General features: G+C 50.6%; 1 protein-coding gene across 2 annotated transcripts in view; it reads left to right on the forward strand.

Moving 5' to 3' along the window:
• Positions 1 to 9,597: 9,597 nt before the first annotated feature.
• LOC117650467 (tachykinin-like peptides receptor 99D) overlaps positions 9,598 to 12,128 on the forward strand; it is a 39,552-nt gene continuing 37,021 nt past the window's right edge. Inside the window, exon 1 of one of the 2 annotated variants that reach the window (XM_034393922.1) lies at positions 9,598 to 10,109. In XM_034393922.1, the coding sequence (XP_034249813.1) occupies positions 9,858 to 10,109 (252 nt within the window). In that variant the 5' untranslated portion in view covers positions 9,598 to 9,857. The remainder of the gene's footprint in view (positions 10,110 to 12,128) is intronic. The other variant, XM_034393924.1, reaches the window with a different exon arrangement.

A 12,128-nucleotide genomic window follows, 5' to 3' on the forward strand; every position in this document is an offset into this window, starting at 1 on the left:
GCCGTGACTGGGGCCCCGCGGGGGGACTGGGGGGCTCGCGCTGTGCCTGGCCCGGTGCCTGGCCCGGTGCGGCCGTGGCCGCGCGGCGGATGATTAGCTGCCAGCCGCGGCCAGCGATGACACGGGGCGAAAGGGGGAGGAGGAAGTAGAGGGGGGGAGGCGGTGACCCTCCACGGCCCTCCACGAGGCGTGCGTGCGTTATCGCCAAGGCCGAGGGCGGCCGAGGGCACGGCTTGCGAGGAAGGCAGGCACTGGACCCCTTCTGTGCAGCGGCCGCGCGGGCCGCACCCTCCACGCCTCTCTCTCGCTCTTCTCCGAGCCCTCGGGCGGTGGCGGTGGCGGTGGCGGCGCGGTGCGGTCGGGCCGTATGAATCCACGCTGCTCCCACACCCGCACAGCAGCAGCAGCGGGAAGTTGGGGCACTTAGTTCCATTTCCGGGTGCTCGTCATGTTTCCGGCCGATTGACGCAAGGCGAGCGGAGCGGACCAGCGGACCGGGGGACGGCGGAGTAGGGGTATAATGGAAACCGAATAGAAACACACGGCTGCTGCGGAAACCGGCAGCGGCAGGGCAGCAGCCGTCAGGGCGCCTTTCTCTCTCTCTCTCTCTCTCTCTCTCTCTCTCTCTCTCTCTCTCTCTCTCTCTCTCTCTCTCTCTCTCTCTCTCGAGACCGATTGCTAACGTGCGACGCCAGTGTGCTCCCCGTGTTTACCTAGTTTTAACTAGTTTCTAGGCTTTAGAACGCCTACCATCACTGTTCCACCAAAATGTAAGGAAGATACCGACAAGATGTGACATCAATCGCAGCTTGCTGGTGCCTCCCGGAAGAATAAATCAACTTTAACAAATCCATCAACCAACCCGGTAACTGTCATGGCTGCCTTCCGTGAACAGCTTGGCAACAACAACATCTCACTAAACTACGCCCAAGCCGCCTCTCAAGACTCAAGAAATTTCTCCAGACCAAGAACAGCATCCAATTCTTCAACAACAACCCCAGGATTTGTCAACAACCAGATTTTCACCAACTCTTCAGTAAGTCAATTTGAACTTGACCAGCGCGGTGCTTCAACATCCTCTGGAGACGCTCACTTTTCCGGTGGATTTGGCGCCAAAGCCCCTTCCGACCAACATCGACCAGCAACGATCGACAACATGCGCTCCTCGAACGCACCCAACCCAAACAACAACACCAGCAGTAGCAGAAGACCACTTGTGGACCGAAACAACGCAAGTACATCAACAAACTACAATCCTTCAAGAAAACTAGCCATTGTCATCGAAAATGCCAAGACAATATCGCAAGACAAATGCTTGCGAGCAGTCGCAGACATCATCTTGGGATCCAATATTCAATATTGCACCCGATTAAGTGGCGGGCGGGTATGCATGTACCTAACCAATGAAGAACACGTCAACACAATCTGCCAAGGAGGTGGAATCATCATCGACGAAGAATATTTACCAGTTAGAAGATACGTCACCGAAGCCACCAAATTCACCATCTCCAACTGCCCCCCAGAGTACCCTGATGAAGAATTAAAGAAGTTATTGGAGCCTTATGGAAAAATTGTTTCCGAACCTTCCAGACTAAAGGTAAACACAGGCCATGACGATCTCAAACATGTAAAATCCTGGCGTCGCTCTATCTACATCATGATCCCAAGTGAACACAATGACCCGCCAAAGAAAATACCAATGGTGAACAGTGATGGCAGTAAATTCCTTCTCTATGTGGAAAGAGATGAATTGGTGTGTGCACACTGTCATGCCCCAGGACACACCATAGACAAATGCAAGAAGCGTGAAATAGACGACATAAATTTCCCACTCATCCGACCAGCAGCAGCTACAAGACTTTTCAACACAAGAAAGCCATCTCAATCTAACTCCGTCCCACCTCAAGATCCCCAACCAAGAGAAGCAGCAGACTTCATGCCTACTTTTTCTGCGCAGCCCAGCAATCAACAACCAATCACTCAAGATAAACCTCAACAACAAGTAAGCATTTGGGGAGAAATTTTATACCCCCAAAACTTATCAAAACCAAACCCCACAGAAGAGAGAAGACAAGAAGAAAATGAAATTTCATCGGAAAATATTGTACCTTCACCAGCAGTCACAACTCAACCAAAAATATCACCCTTTGATGTGTCAATAGGGAGCTCAAATGATGAACAAGACTTCAGAGGTTTTGAGATAAGTGAACAAATTTCTGTAACTCAAGACTCTCTGCGGGTTGAAGTTATGGATATAGATCCAAGCATCAGTAAGTTACCAGCCAAGAGAATGCACTCCCCAACAAATGAAGAAGAATATGATGACTCTAGCAGTGGAGCAGACCAAGCAGGAAAGCCAGATAGGAAAAAAGTCAAAAAAGCAAAGGAGCAATTAGCAGTCAACCAATTATTGAGCCACATGAAGGAACAGCCATCTTATCTCAGCCAAGAAGATTTCCGATCCTTCTTGTCAGAGTGCAGAGGAAAAGTAAATACACTGAAAGTTGCGGCAAAATATACTACTAATATTAGTGCATTAATAGTCCAACTAAATGATGCAGCTAATATTTGTCAAGATTTCAATCTACAAAGAAGAATCAAACGTGCAAGTGATGCACTAGTCACCAAGTAATCAAGATAAACAAAAATGTTACTTTATTTAAATTAATTCAAAGAAAATGCTATCCCTTCTGTCACTCAATGTCAAAGGATTAGTGAGTGCTCACAAACAAGTCAGCCTTCAAGATTTTTGTCAACATACTTCAAGCAATATTTTACTACTTCAAGAAACAAATTTGAAAGAAGACACAAGTTTGGCAAACTTACAAAAGTTCAAATTTTTAATTAATCCTCCAGTGCAGTCAAATTCTGGAGTAGCTATTGCCATAGCACAAGAATATTTTCAACAAGTAGACTTAATTTCTCATACCATACTTTTAGAGGGCTACTTGCAAGCAGCCCACATAAAGAAAAATCAAGAAGATTACCACCTCATAAATGTCTACATGCCACACAACAAGGAGAAAACAGACCAGCTGATCACCCAACTTGAAAACCACTTATCAAAAATCAATGATGCATCTTGCATTATTATTGGAGGTGACTGGAATGTAACACTCCATGAACAAGATAGAAGAAATTGTTCGGAAATAAGAAGAGCATTGGCCAATCAACTACAAATTCTCCTAATACATCATGACCTCACTGATGTATGGAGAAACTTCAGCGGAAACAAAACCCAATTCACCTACAGAGGATTGCAGCACAACCATCCAATGGCAAGATTGGACAGGATTTATATCAAGAAGAAAGACTTACATCTTGTAAACAACACCCAAATAATCCCGTCGTTTTCAGATCATGCTGGAGTAACCTTAAAATTATTCACCACTGGAGAACAGTATCAACCACCTTACTGGAAATTTGACATAACCCTTCTAAAATGTAAACAGTTCCAAAAAATTGTTGAAAACATAATAGTTTTTTATGAAGAAAAATCTCAACTAGAAAACAGTGACATTACAGTCATCTGGGACCAACTGAAAGAAGAATTGTGTGCCGCTTCCAAAAGACATATCAAAGTTCTAAGAAGCCAAGTTCAAGAAAAAATTGATCTTCTACAAACACAGATAGATTACATTGATACCAAACATTTTCTGTCTCCCACTGATGCACAGATTGCAATCCAGTTTCAATCTGACATCTACAAAATGTACAAAGACAGATCCAAAGAAAAACTTCATTTTCTTGAAGCTCAATTATGCAAAGAAGCAAATACTCAATCAAAATTCTTCCTAAGGATGGCAAAACAAGCCAAACCTTCAACTACAATCTCCCAGCTGGAAATAAACGGCCAAGTTGTGACAGACAAGAAGACAATTTTCTCAAAGGTTCGAGAAAGTTTCTCAAACTCTTTTGATGATCAAGATCTGAACCCAATAAATTCCGAGAGCCCACTCTACCAGAAATTACCAAAACTCTCTGAAAATGAAAAACAATTTTGTGAAGAACCAATCTCTACAGAAGAAATCTACAACTCTATCAAGGATGCTCAACCCAATCGAGCACCTGGATTAGATGGGATCCCAGTAGAATTCTACAAATTTTTCTGGACACAACTGAAAACTTTATTTCATAAAGTGGTGCAAAACTTCCAGCAAAATGGAGCTCTACCAAAGTCCATGAAAAAAGTTGTAATCACTCCTGTACCAAAAAAGGGAAGCAGGCTCTACCTCAAAAACTGGAGACCAATATCCCTCATGAATACTGATTATAAAATAATCTCAAGAATTTTCAGCAAAAGAATCTCTCAAGTTATTTCAACACTACTTCAATCCGATCAAAGCTACTGCGTACCAAGAAGAACTATTTACCAAAATCTTCATACAATTAGAAACATCATCCATCACTCCAACACTGAGCAAACAGAACTAGCTGTTCTCTCTCTTGACCAGAAAGCAGCTTTCAATCAAGTTTCCCATAATTACCTTTATCATCTCCTCGAGAAGCAAGGTTTTGGAACGAAGTTCTGCAGCAACATCAAAGCACTTCTAACTGATTCCATAGGATACATCAAGATGGGCTCCTCACTTCTTGCTCCCTTCGATTTCAAGAAAGGATTCAAACAAGGTGACCCCATTGCAGGGCCACTGTATGCCATTTCAATCGAGCCATTTCTTATAATGACAAACTGCCTCATCAACCTGCAAGGATACAAAATACCAAGAACCAACATCTCCATCAAAAGTACTTCCTTTGCTGATGATATCACCTTCTTCATCACACGCAATCAAGATTTCAATGAAATCACAGAAGCCTTCAACATCTATAGTCAACAATCTGGAGCAGTACTAAACCAAGAAAAATCACAAGGTCTTTTCTGTGGAAAATGGAAAAACCGCACTGAAACTCCCCTAAATTGTCAGTGGAACTCCCAAGGAATGAAATTTTTGGGTGTGTACATTGGAAATGAAAAACAATGGGAAGATAAAAACTGGGAATGTCTGCTATCAAAATACAAAGCTTGCCTCAACAAGTGGTCCCAGTTCGTCAAAATGACATCCTACAATGGAAGAAAAATAGTTTGTAACCAATTAGCGGGAGCCCAACTCATACATACTCTCAACGTTTTGGAACCACCAAAAGAATTTATTGATGAAGTCCATAAAATATCAATCAATTTTGTGTGGCAAGGAAAACATTGGTTGCATCACAACTTTGTCTTCGCCCCAATGGATTTGGGTGGAGTGGGACTCACCAACTTTCAAGCCAGGATCCACTCTCTACGCCTCAAGCTAGCTTATGACATCCAACAAAATCTGTTGAGCCAGGAGCCAACTTATCTGTTTCACCAATACAACCTGTCCCGCTATGGTGAAATTCCTCCACAGCATTTCTTCAACCAGAAATTCGACCCAATTGCAAGAGCCAATCTCTCACCATTCTATCATAGTTTATTAACAGCATGGCTCAACTTAAAGCCAAAAATAGTCCATTCTTCACTTTCCCCTCAAATCTTGGCCACCACCCCACTCCAGGGAAGTGCCATAATTTCAGAAGAACAATTGAAAATACTTCCAGACTGGAAATATTTTAACTTCAACAATCTGCAACAACTCATGCCAAATGGGAATTGGACAATGCCTCCTGTAGACCAATTACCAAGCCCAGCCCAAAGAAGACTCAACAGAAATTTTCAAGAAATTAAAAACTTCTTCAACAAAAAAATTCAAGAGCAACAAGAGTCCCAAGATTCAATCACCCAGTACAAGATCAGCGAAGAAGACAAAATCTTTTCATCATCCAAGAAACAAAACTACATCCAATCCCTCAAAATTCTGCTTACCAAGCCTGAAGTCAGTGGCTCAACACCTTGGACAGAGAAACAGATTCCATGGATCTCCATCTACTCTCAACCCACCGATAAAAGGGATGGGGACATCTCTTGGAGATTACTCCACAATGCCCTACCAACGCCAAAGAAGTTTTATGATTGGAAAATAATACCTTCTCCAAAGTGTCCTTGGTGCCCCAATCAGGAAGGCAATTGTGCCCACATGTTCTTTAACTGCCCAATCACAATCCCCATCTGGACTTTTGTATCCTCAAAAACCAAGAGCATAAATCAAGGAAAAAAATTAGACTACCAACAAGCCCTTGCTGGATTTCCCTCTACAACTGCAGCTTCAAGATACGCAAATTTCCTCGTAAACTTGGCAAAGAGCACAATTTATAGGACCTACATGACCCTCATCAAGAAATCAAATCCTCCTCAACCAAACTATCTTATGCTCTTCAAAAGAAGATTGCAGCACAGATTGGCAATTGAAGAAAGCTACGCCAATCTAACCAACACCACTTTGAATTTCCACCAAACCTTTCAAATCAACTGAAACCCCAAGATGAACAAAAACAGAAACAAAAAGAAGATCCTACAAGCAACCAAGAATACTTGCAAAAAAAAGAAGAAAAGAAAGAAGAAAAAAAATGAACTTTTAAAACTTTTTTTAATTGAATTATTCTTCAAAAATAAATTATATTTCCATATTTTTATCTAGATATGTAACTTAAATTTAAAAAAATATATCACAAAATTGTACAAACCGCACCACAAACATCTGATATAAAAAATAACATGAACACCGCATGCACAATTTATTGACAAAAAATTTAACTCATTCCTGGCCCTAATTGTAAATTAAATCCCCCCAATAAATACTTGTAAAAACTAAAAAACTCTCTCTCTCTGTCGCACGGGCGTCCCGTGTGTGAGAGGGAGAGCGAGGCTACACCACGCAGGGCATCAGCCTGCAAGAGCGGGCAGCAAGTTATCGAGGAAACGTGGGGCGGCACTGCCGCCCGCTGCCGCCCCGCCCCGATCGCCCCTTCACCGCGAACAGGTGGTGCATAGCACGTGGCACCCACTCGCCTGGCCAGTCACCCTCGATCACCGAACCGCACCTCACCCTCTGAAATGAGCGCAACGGTGAACCAGCCCGATTGCCAAGCATCTCATGGCTGGCCCGGCCCTGGCCCGCCCCGCCCACCTGGCCGCATCGTGCCTCACCTTGTCGTCCGTGCCCCGAGCCCCCGGCAGCAGCCGGGCGGGTTGGATACCTCCCGAACAGACGCTCCAGTGGATTCCTACCCTCGGCCTGGGACTGGGTTCGCATGCTGTTCGGCAGGGGTGCCGCACTGTTGGCGCGGTGCTGTTGTGTCTGTGCAAGATTAGTGGTTCTCGGTGGCCAGCCCGGGAGGGATACGTTACGGATCGGCCGAAGTTACGGCAGAGACCGTTCAAACAGACGGACAGGGAATTGGAAACGGCGAGAAATGCGCTGAAACACACTCGGGAAAGGATCTTCATCTTGCTTTGGTAATCAAATCTTCATCCAAAGGATTTCTTCTTTGAACCAGAACTTTTTTTAAAAGGGGTGGATCACACATATTTTTTGTGGACCCAAAGGCTGCTATGGTAGATCAAAGAATATCAGCGTGTTCTGTGGTAAGCTAGCTAGCTGTCACCGCGTTCGGTTTGAATCCCCGCTTCGTTTGCCCTTTTTACTACGGGCTCTCTCTGATTGCGATCCGAACCAGCTCACACGGTTCGTTCGGCACATAAAAAGTGTGACCGCGTTCGCGACAGAACAAAAAGTCATCTCCATTTTATCCCCCGTCATCAGCGCTGAATCAAAGGGTCGTTCCGCGCTGTGCTGCGCTTTTGAGTAAAGTGGGCTTCCTTCCGCTATACGGCTACGCTAAACGGTCTACCTGCCCCGAAACGCCTCTTCTCGGGATCGGCGCGCTGCCAGGCTGTGCGCCGCGGCCCTGGATTTGCATTGCGAATTGGGCGTAAAATCGGACAGCGATCGGGGCGGACGGGTCGGCTCTAAGTGCTCGACGTGCGGGCCGGGGCCATGGCCGGGGCCATGGCCGGGGCCTTGGCCGGCGGCATGCCCTGCTCCTGGGCGGAAAATACATTTATTTGAAGGGCACGCCTTGAAGGGGGGCGCCTTTACCTCCACTATGATCGGCGGCCCGAGGCCAAGACCTTATTGGACAGGCCGCCGCCGGCCGGGTGCTGACATGCCCGTGAGAGTCGGGCAGGGCGGGGCAGGGCGAGGCGAGGCGGGGCGGGCGGGGCGGGGCGGGGCGGGGCGGGGCAGGGCGAGGCGGGGCGGGGCGGGGCGGGGCGGGGCACTTAACCTGAACGGGGTCGAGAGCCTCGAGGGCTTCGCGACGCGTTCGCGACGCGGGACTGTCAATGCGCCTTCAAGGTGAATCGGTAGGGGCGCTTGCTGGTGGACAGGGGCCTGCACTGGAAGCAGCGTTCGTCCAGTTTAGATAGATAAGTGAGTCTTGAGTCCAGACCGGAGAGTTCCATTAACGCCCGTCGACAGTTCGTAACAACCAATAAGAACACACAGAGTAAATTAAAGTGTAGTTTTGCTACACTGAGAATCCAAACGCGAGGAGTATAGCGTCAATTTGGTGCGATACAAAAGCATCGCACATGAAGTGCGATGCCTCCCCATTCCCATGCATTAGCATAGGGCATTTTCGGGACGCATCGCACTTAAGGTGCGATATGGCTATCGCATTGCACGTATGGTGCGATATCACACCATACGTGCTATACTCTGCAAACTGTACAGAGTGCTCAGTACACTCTATTTGGAGTGTACTCATAAGCACACTCCTGTGAGAGTGTGCTCAGCTGAGTACACTCTAACGAAAGTGTGCTTAGCTGAGTACACTCTAACGAAAGTGTGCTTACCTGAGTACACTCTAACGAGAGTGTGCTTAAGTCGGCACAATTCATGCAGCTGAGTACACGTTCGTGGGAGTGTACGTGTGAGTACACGCTGAAGAGAGTGTACTCATGAGTACACGCTAAAGATAGTGTACTCATGAGTACACTCTAAAGAGAGTGTACTGAGTACACTGTTGAGTTTGCAGAGTACTCATAGCGTTTGGAATCTCAGTGTATTGACGATACTGGTCTTCTCAAGCTAAGAGGGGAAAGTACGGAGCGTCTTTCGGTTCTGCACATTTACGAAAAAGCACTGCTGAACTGCAGCAGTGCTAGATGCCGCGCCGTTTGCATCGTTGCTATGACCCTCCGCAAAGCACGCGCCGCGTTTATCTCCGCCGGACCACCAATACCGAGGGGCCGATTGCCGCTTTAAGCTGCTCGAAGCGCTCGTCTCGTCTGATACCCCGAGACCGGCAGCCGCCGGCAGCAGAGTGGATGAGAGAGAGGACTGCATCCAATGACCCTAATGGATGTGCACTCGACGCCGATAAGTCTCCGTGTATTGTTCGTCTCTCCCCGCCAGTGGGTATCGCATCAACCAAGGCGGCGGAGGCACTCCAAGCGAGACCCTCGCTGGGTACGCAACGCCGGACGGCCCATATGCCTCGGCCCCTGGCGTGGGGTTCGCCGTCGCCGCCTCGGCCTGCGCCGCTCTGCACTCGGAATGCGGCCCTTAGTCCTCACTCCCGGTGTGTCGTGTGTTGACAGGTGCCGCACCGCCGCCGCATCGCCGCCGCATCGCCCTTCAAGTGGATTGAGCGGGCGCCGCGTCCAGGCTATCGCAGCTCCTTAGCGATAAGGAATCGCAGCACCTCGTGGCGCGTCGCAGCGTGAGGCCGTGACTGCCAGGACGCTAGGCGCGGGGCCGCCGCGGCGCCGGGCAGGGCTTCGCGCCAGTCGCCAGTACCGCTAGCACCGCCAGCACCACCAGCACGACCAGGACCAGCAGCATGCGGAGCGTGTCTCCCCCCCGGCCCGGGCCTCGGCCCGCGCTGTAGAGCACTTGCGCGTCTCACCGGCCCCGCCTCGCCCCGCCTCCACCATGGAGGCCGCCATGGCCAGCGGCAACGGCTCCGTCGAGGACCCTGCGCTGGCGGCGCTGGGGCTGGACAACGACACCGTGATGTCGCTGGCCGACGCCTGGGCGGGCAACGTCACCACCACGCCCGTCATGTCGCCCATCTTCGACGGCGAGCTCACTTCCACCGGCTTCCCCTACAACGACACCGACTACCACACCTACGTGCTGCCCATGTGGAGGCAGGTCCTCTGGAGCGCACTCTTTGCTGGCATGGTGAGTGTTTCCTTCGTCCCGAGCCTCAGAGCCCTTGCTCGGCTCCGCGGAAAGCAACTCTAGAAACGGAGCACTTCGGCGAGGCCGCAAAGCCCCGCCGAGCACCGCGCGTCTGTCGCGTCGTGGTACTCGACCCGTGTTCCGCCCCGCACGGCCCGGCCTCGGCCTCGGCTCGGCCTCGTCATCCCGTCTCGTCCCGGAGCGTCTGGCGGCAGACGTATCATTCCGCCCACAGCAAACTTTCCGAATGGCCGCGCATTCCTGTAATGCCAGATGCCCTACACTGTAGCGGTACTTTGTTCACGGTGGCCGCGCATTCGCGTAAGGGGCTCGCCACACGAAAAGCCCACCGCCTGGCCGAACTTTCCCGCAGTCGTTCGTCGCGATATTCGCCTGGCGTCTCCGGTGGGGTGCTTGGCCCTTGGCTCGGCCTTCGCGGTGGATTTAGCCCGAACGCTGTGCCTTCCCAGCCGCCGACGCCACCGTGAAGGTTGACGAGGTTGACGAGGTTGACGAGGTTGACGAGGACGCAGGGTGGCTGTGCAGCTTGCGTGCGTGGGGCGTGGGGACTCACCGCCACCGCCCGATGACAATTCGCTCCGGATTTCGCGTCTCGGATGACATGCTGAAGGGCGTCGCTGCGACAGAGAGGCTCGAGTTCTGTCAGTGCGTCGTCCTGTCGGTCCTGTCCTGTCGTACTCAGGGCACCGCTCCCGCCCCGCCGAGCGCCCCGCGGCCCCGCGGCCCCGCCCACCTGCGTTATCACCATGGATGTATCGTCCGCTCCGACGAGTACCCGCGCGCTCTGCCTCTCGCTGTCCGTCTGTCGACCTGCCTGTGAGTATGCCTGCCTGCCGGTCTGTCTGTCTGTCTGTCTGTCTTTCATGTCTGTCTGTCTGTCTGCGTACGCGCTTGGGTGTCTGTGTGCATACGTGGAGGGCCTTGGTGCCACGCCACTGGGCGTTATGGTGTGTGCGCTACCGCGTGCGTCGAGTCCCGTCCCGGCCCCTCATGTCATTCCACATCGTGTTGTCCTTGTCGCACTGATTGGAGGCTACTGTGATGCACTGGCTTGCATAAGGGGGGCGGGGTTTCTTCCTCTCAAAGAAAGGCCCCACCGCCCCTGCCGAGGAGGTGCGCTCGCCATGGCGTCTCTGCAGTGATGCAGGCCCGTCCGGGCGTAAAACGAGCATGTTGGAGCTGCGTTCTCAAACGATTCTCAAAGACATGCGAGGCTCTTCCCCTTGCTGGCGTTTGCGTTGCGTCTGACGCACTTTCGCGTTTCGTTTTCGGCAAACACGGCTTGTACCTTGGTGCGCTCCTGACCAAAGCGGACACATCTTGCAGCCGCCCTGCCCTGGCCATGCCCTCCCTCAACCCCGTCCCTTCCCCTCTCCACTTTGTGCTCGGCTCGGCTAGGCTGCACGGTTAGACGACTCGGGCTTGAAAGATTCAAGACCGTAACGCATCCTTTGGGTGCCGGGGCACCCGTTTGCAGGACGGGGAACGGGTGCCGTTTGGTCCTGGAAAAGGGTGCCATTGGCGACGCTGCTTCATTGCCGCGCAGCTCTGTTTTTGTTAAGTACCTGCGCAAGCGTTGTCCGAAGTGGTGTAACCGCGTGACCGTCGGCACGGTCGCCACCCGGGTTGAGGGGCCCAGGATCCCGTTGTCGCATTCTTGTCGTCGGCGGGGGAGTAGGAGTCGACCGGAGGAGCAGACGGTGGGGCGCCACGCCGTTGGAGGGAACGACCGTTGCAGGTGCTCATTCTCCGCGGGGAATAACCGTAGCGGCGCTCGCCGCGGTCGTCTAACACCCCCGCTGAACCACCATTGCAATCACTCAAAGGGAAACCGAAAGCTTTCCAACCTTTAGATTTAACTCACCATGTGTCCAGGGAAATTGCTTACAAACTAGTTACTACACTAACCTAGGTCGCCACCGCGAGCGTGCGGCGGCTCGGCGCGCGCAGCGCCATCTCGCGGCGACTCGCGGAACCTCGTCCGCGCGCGAGGCCAGT

The sequence above is a fragment of the Thrips palmi genome, unplaced genomic scaffold, assembly GCF_012932325.1.
Source record: "Thrips palmi isolate BJ-2018 unplaced genomic scaffold, TpBJ-2018v1 HiC_scaffold_5, whole genome shotgun sequence".
In the NCBI taxonomy this organism is placed as follows: domain Eukaryota; kingdom Metazoa; phylum Arthropoda; class Insecta; order Thysanoptera; family Thripidae; genus Thrips; species Thrips palmi.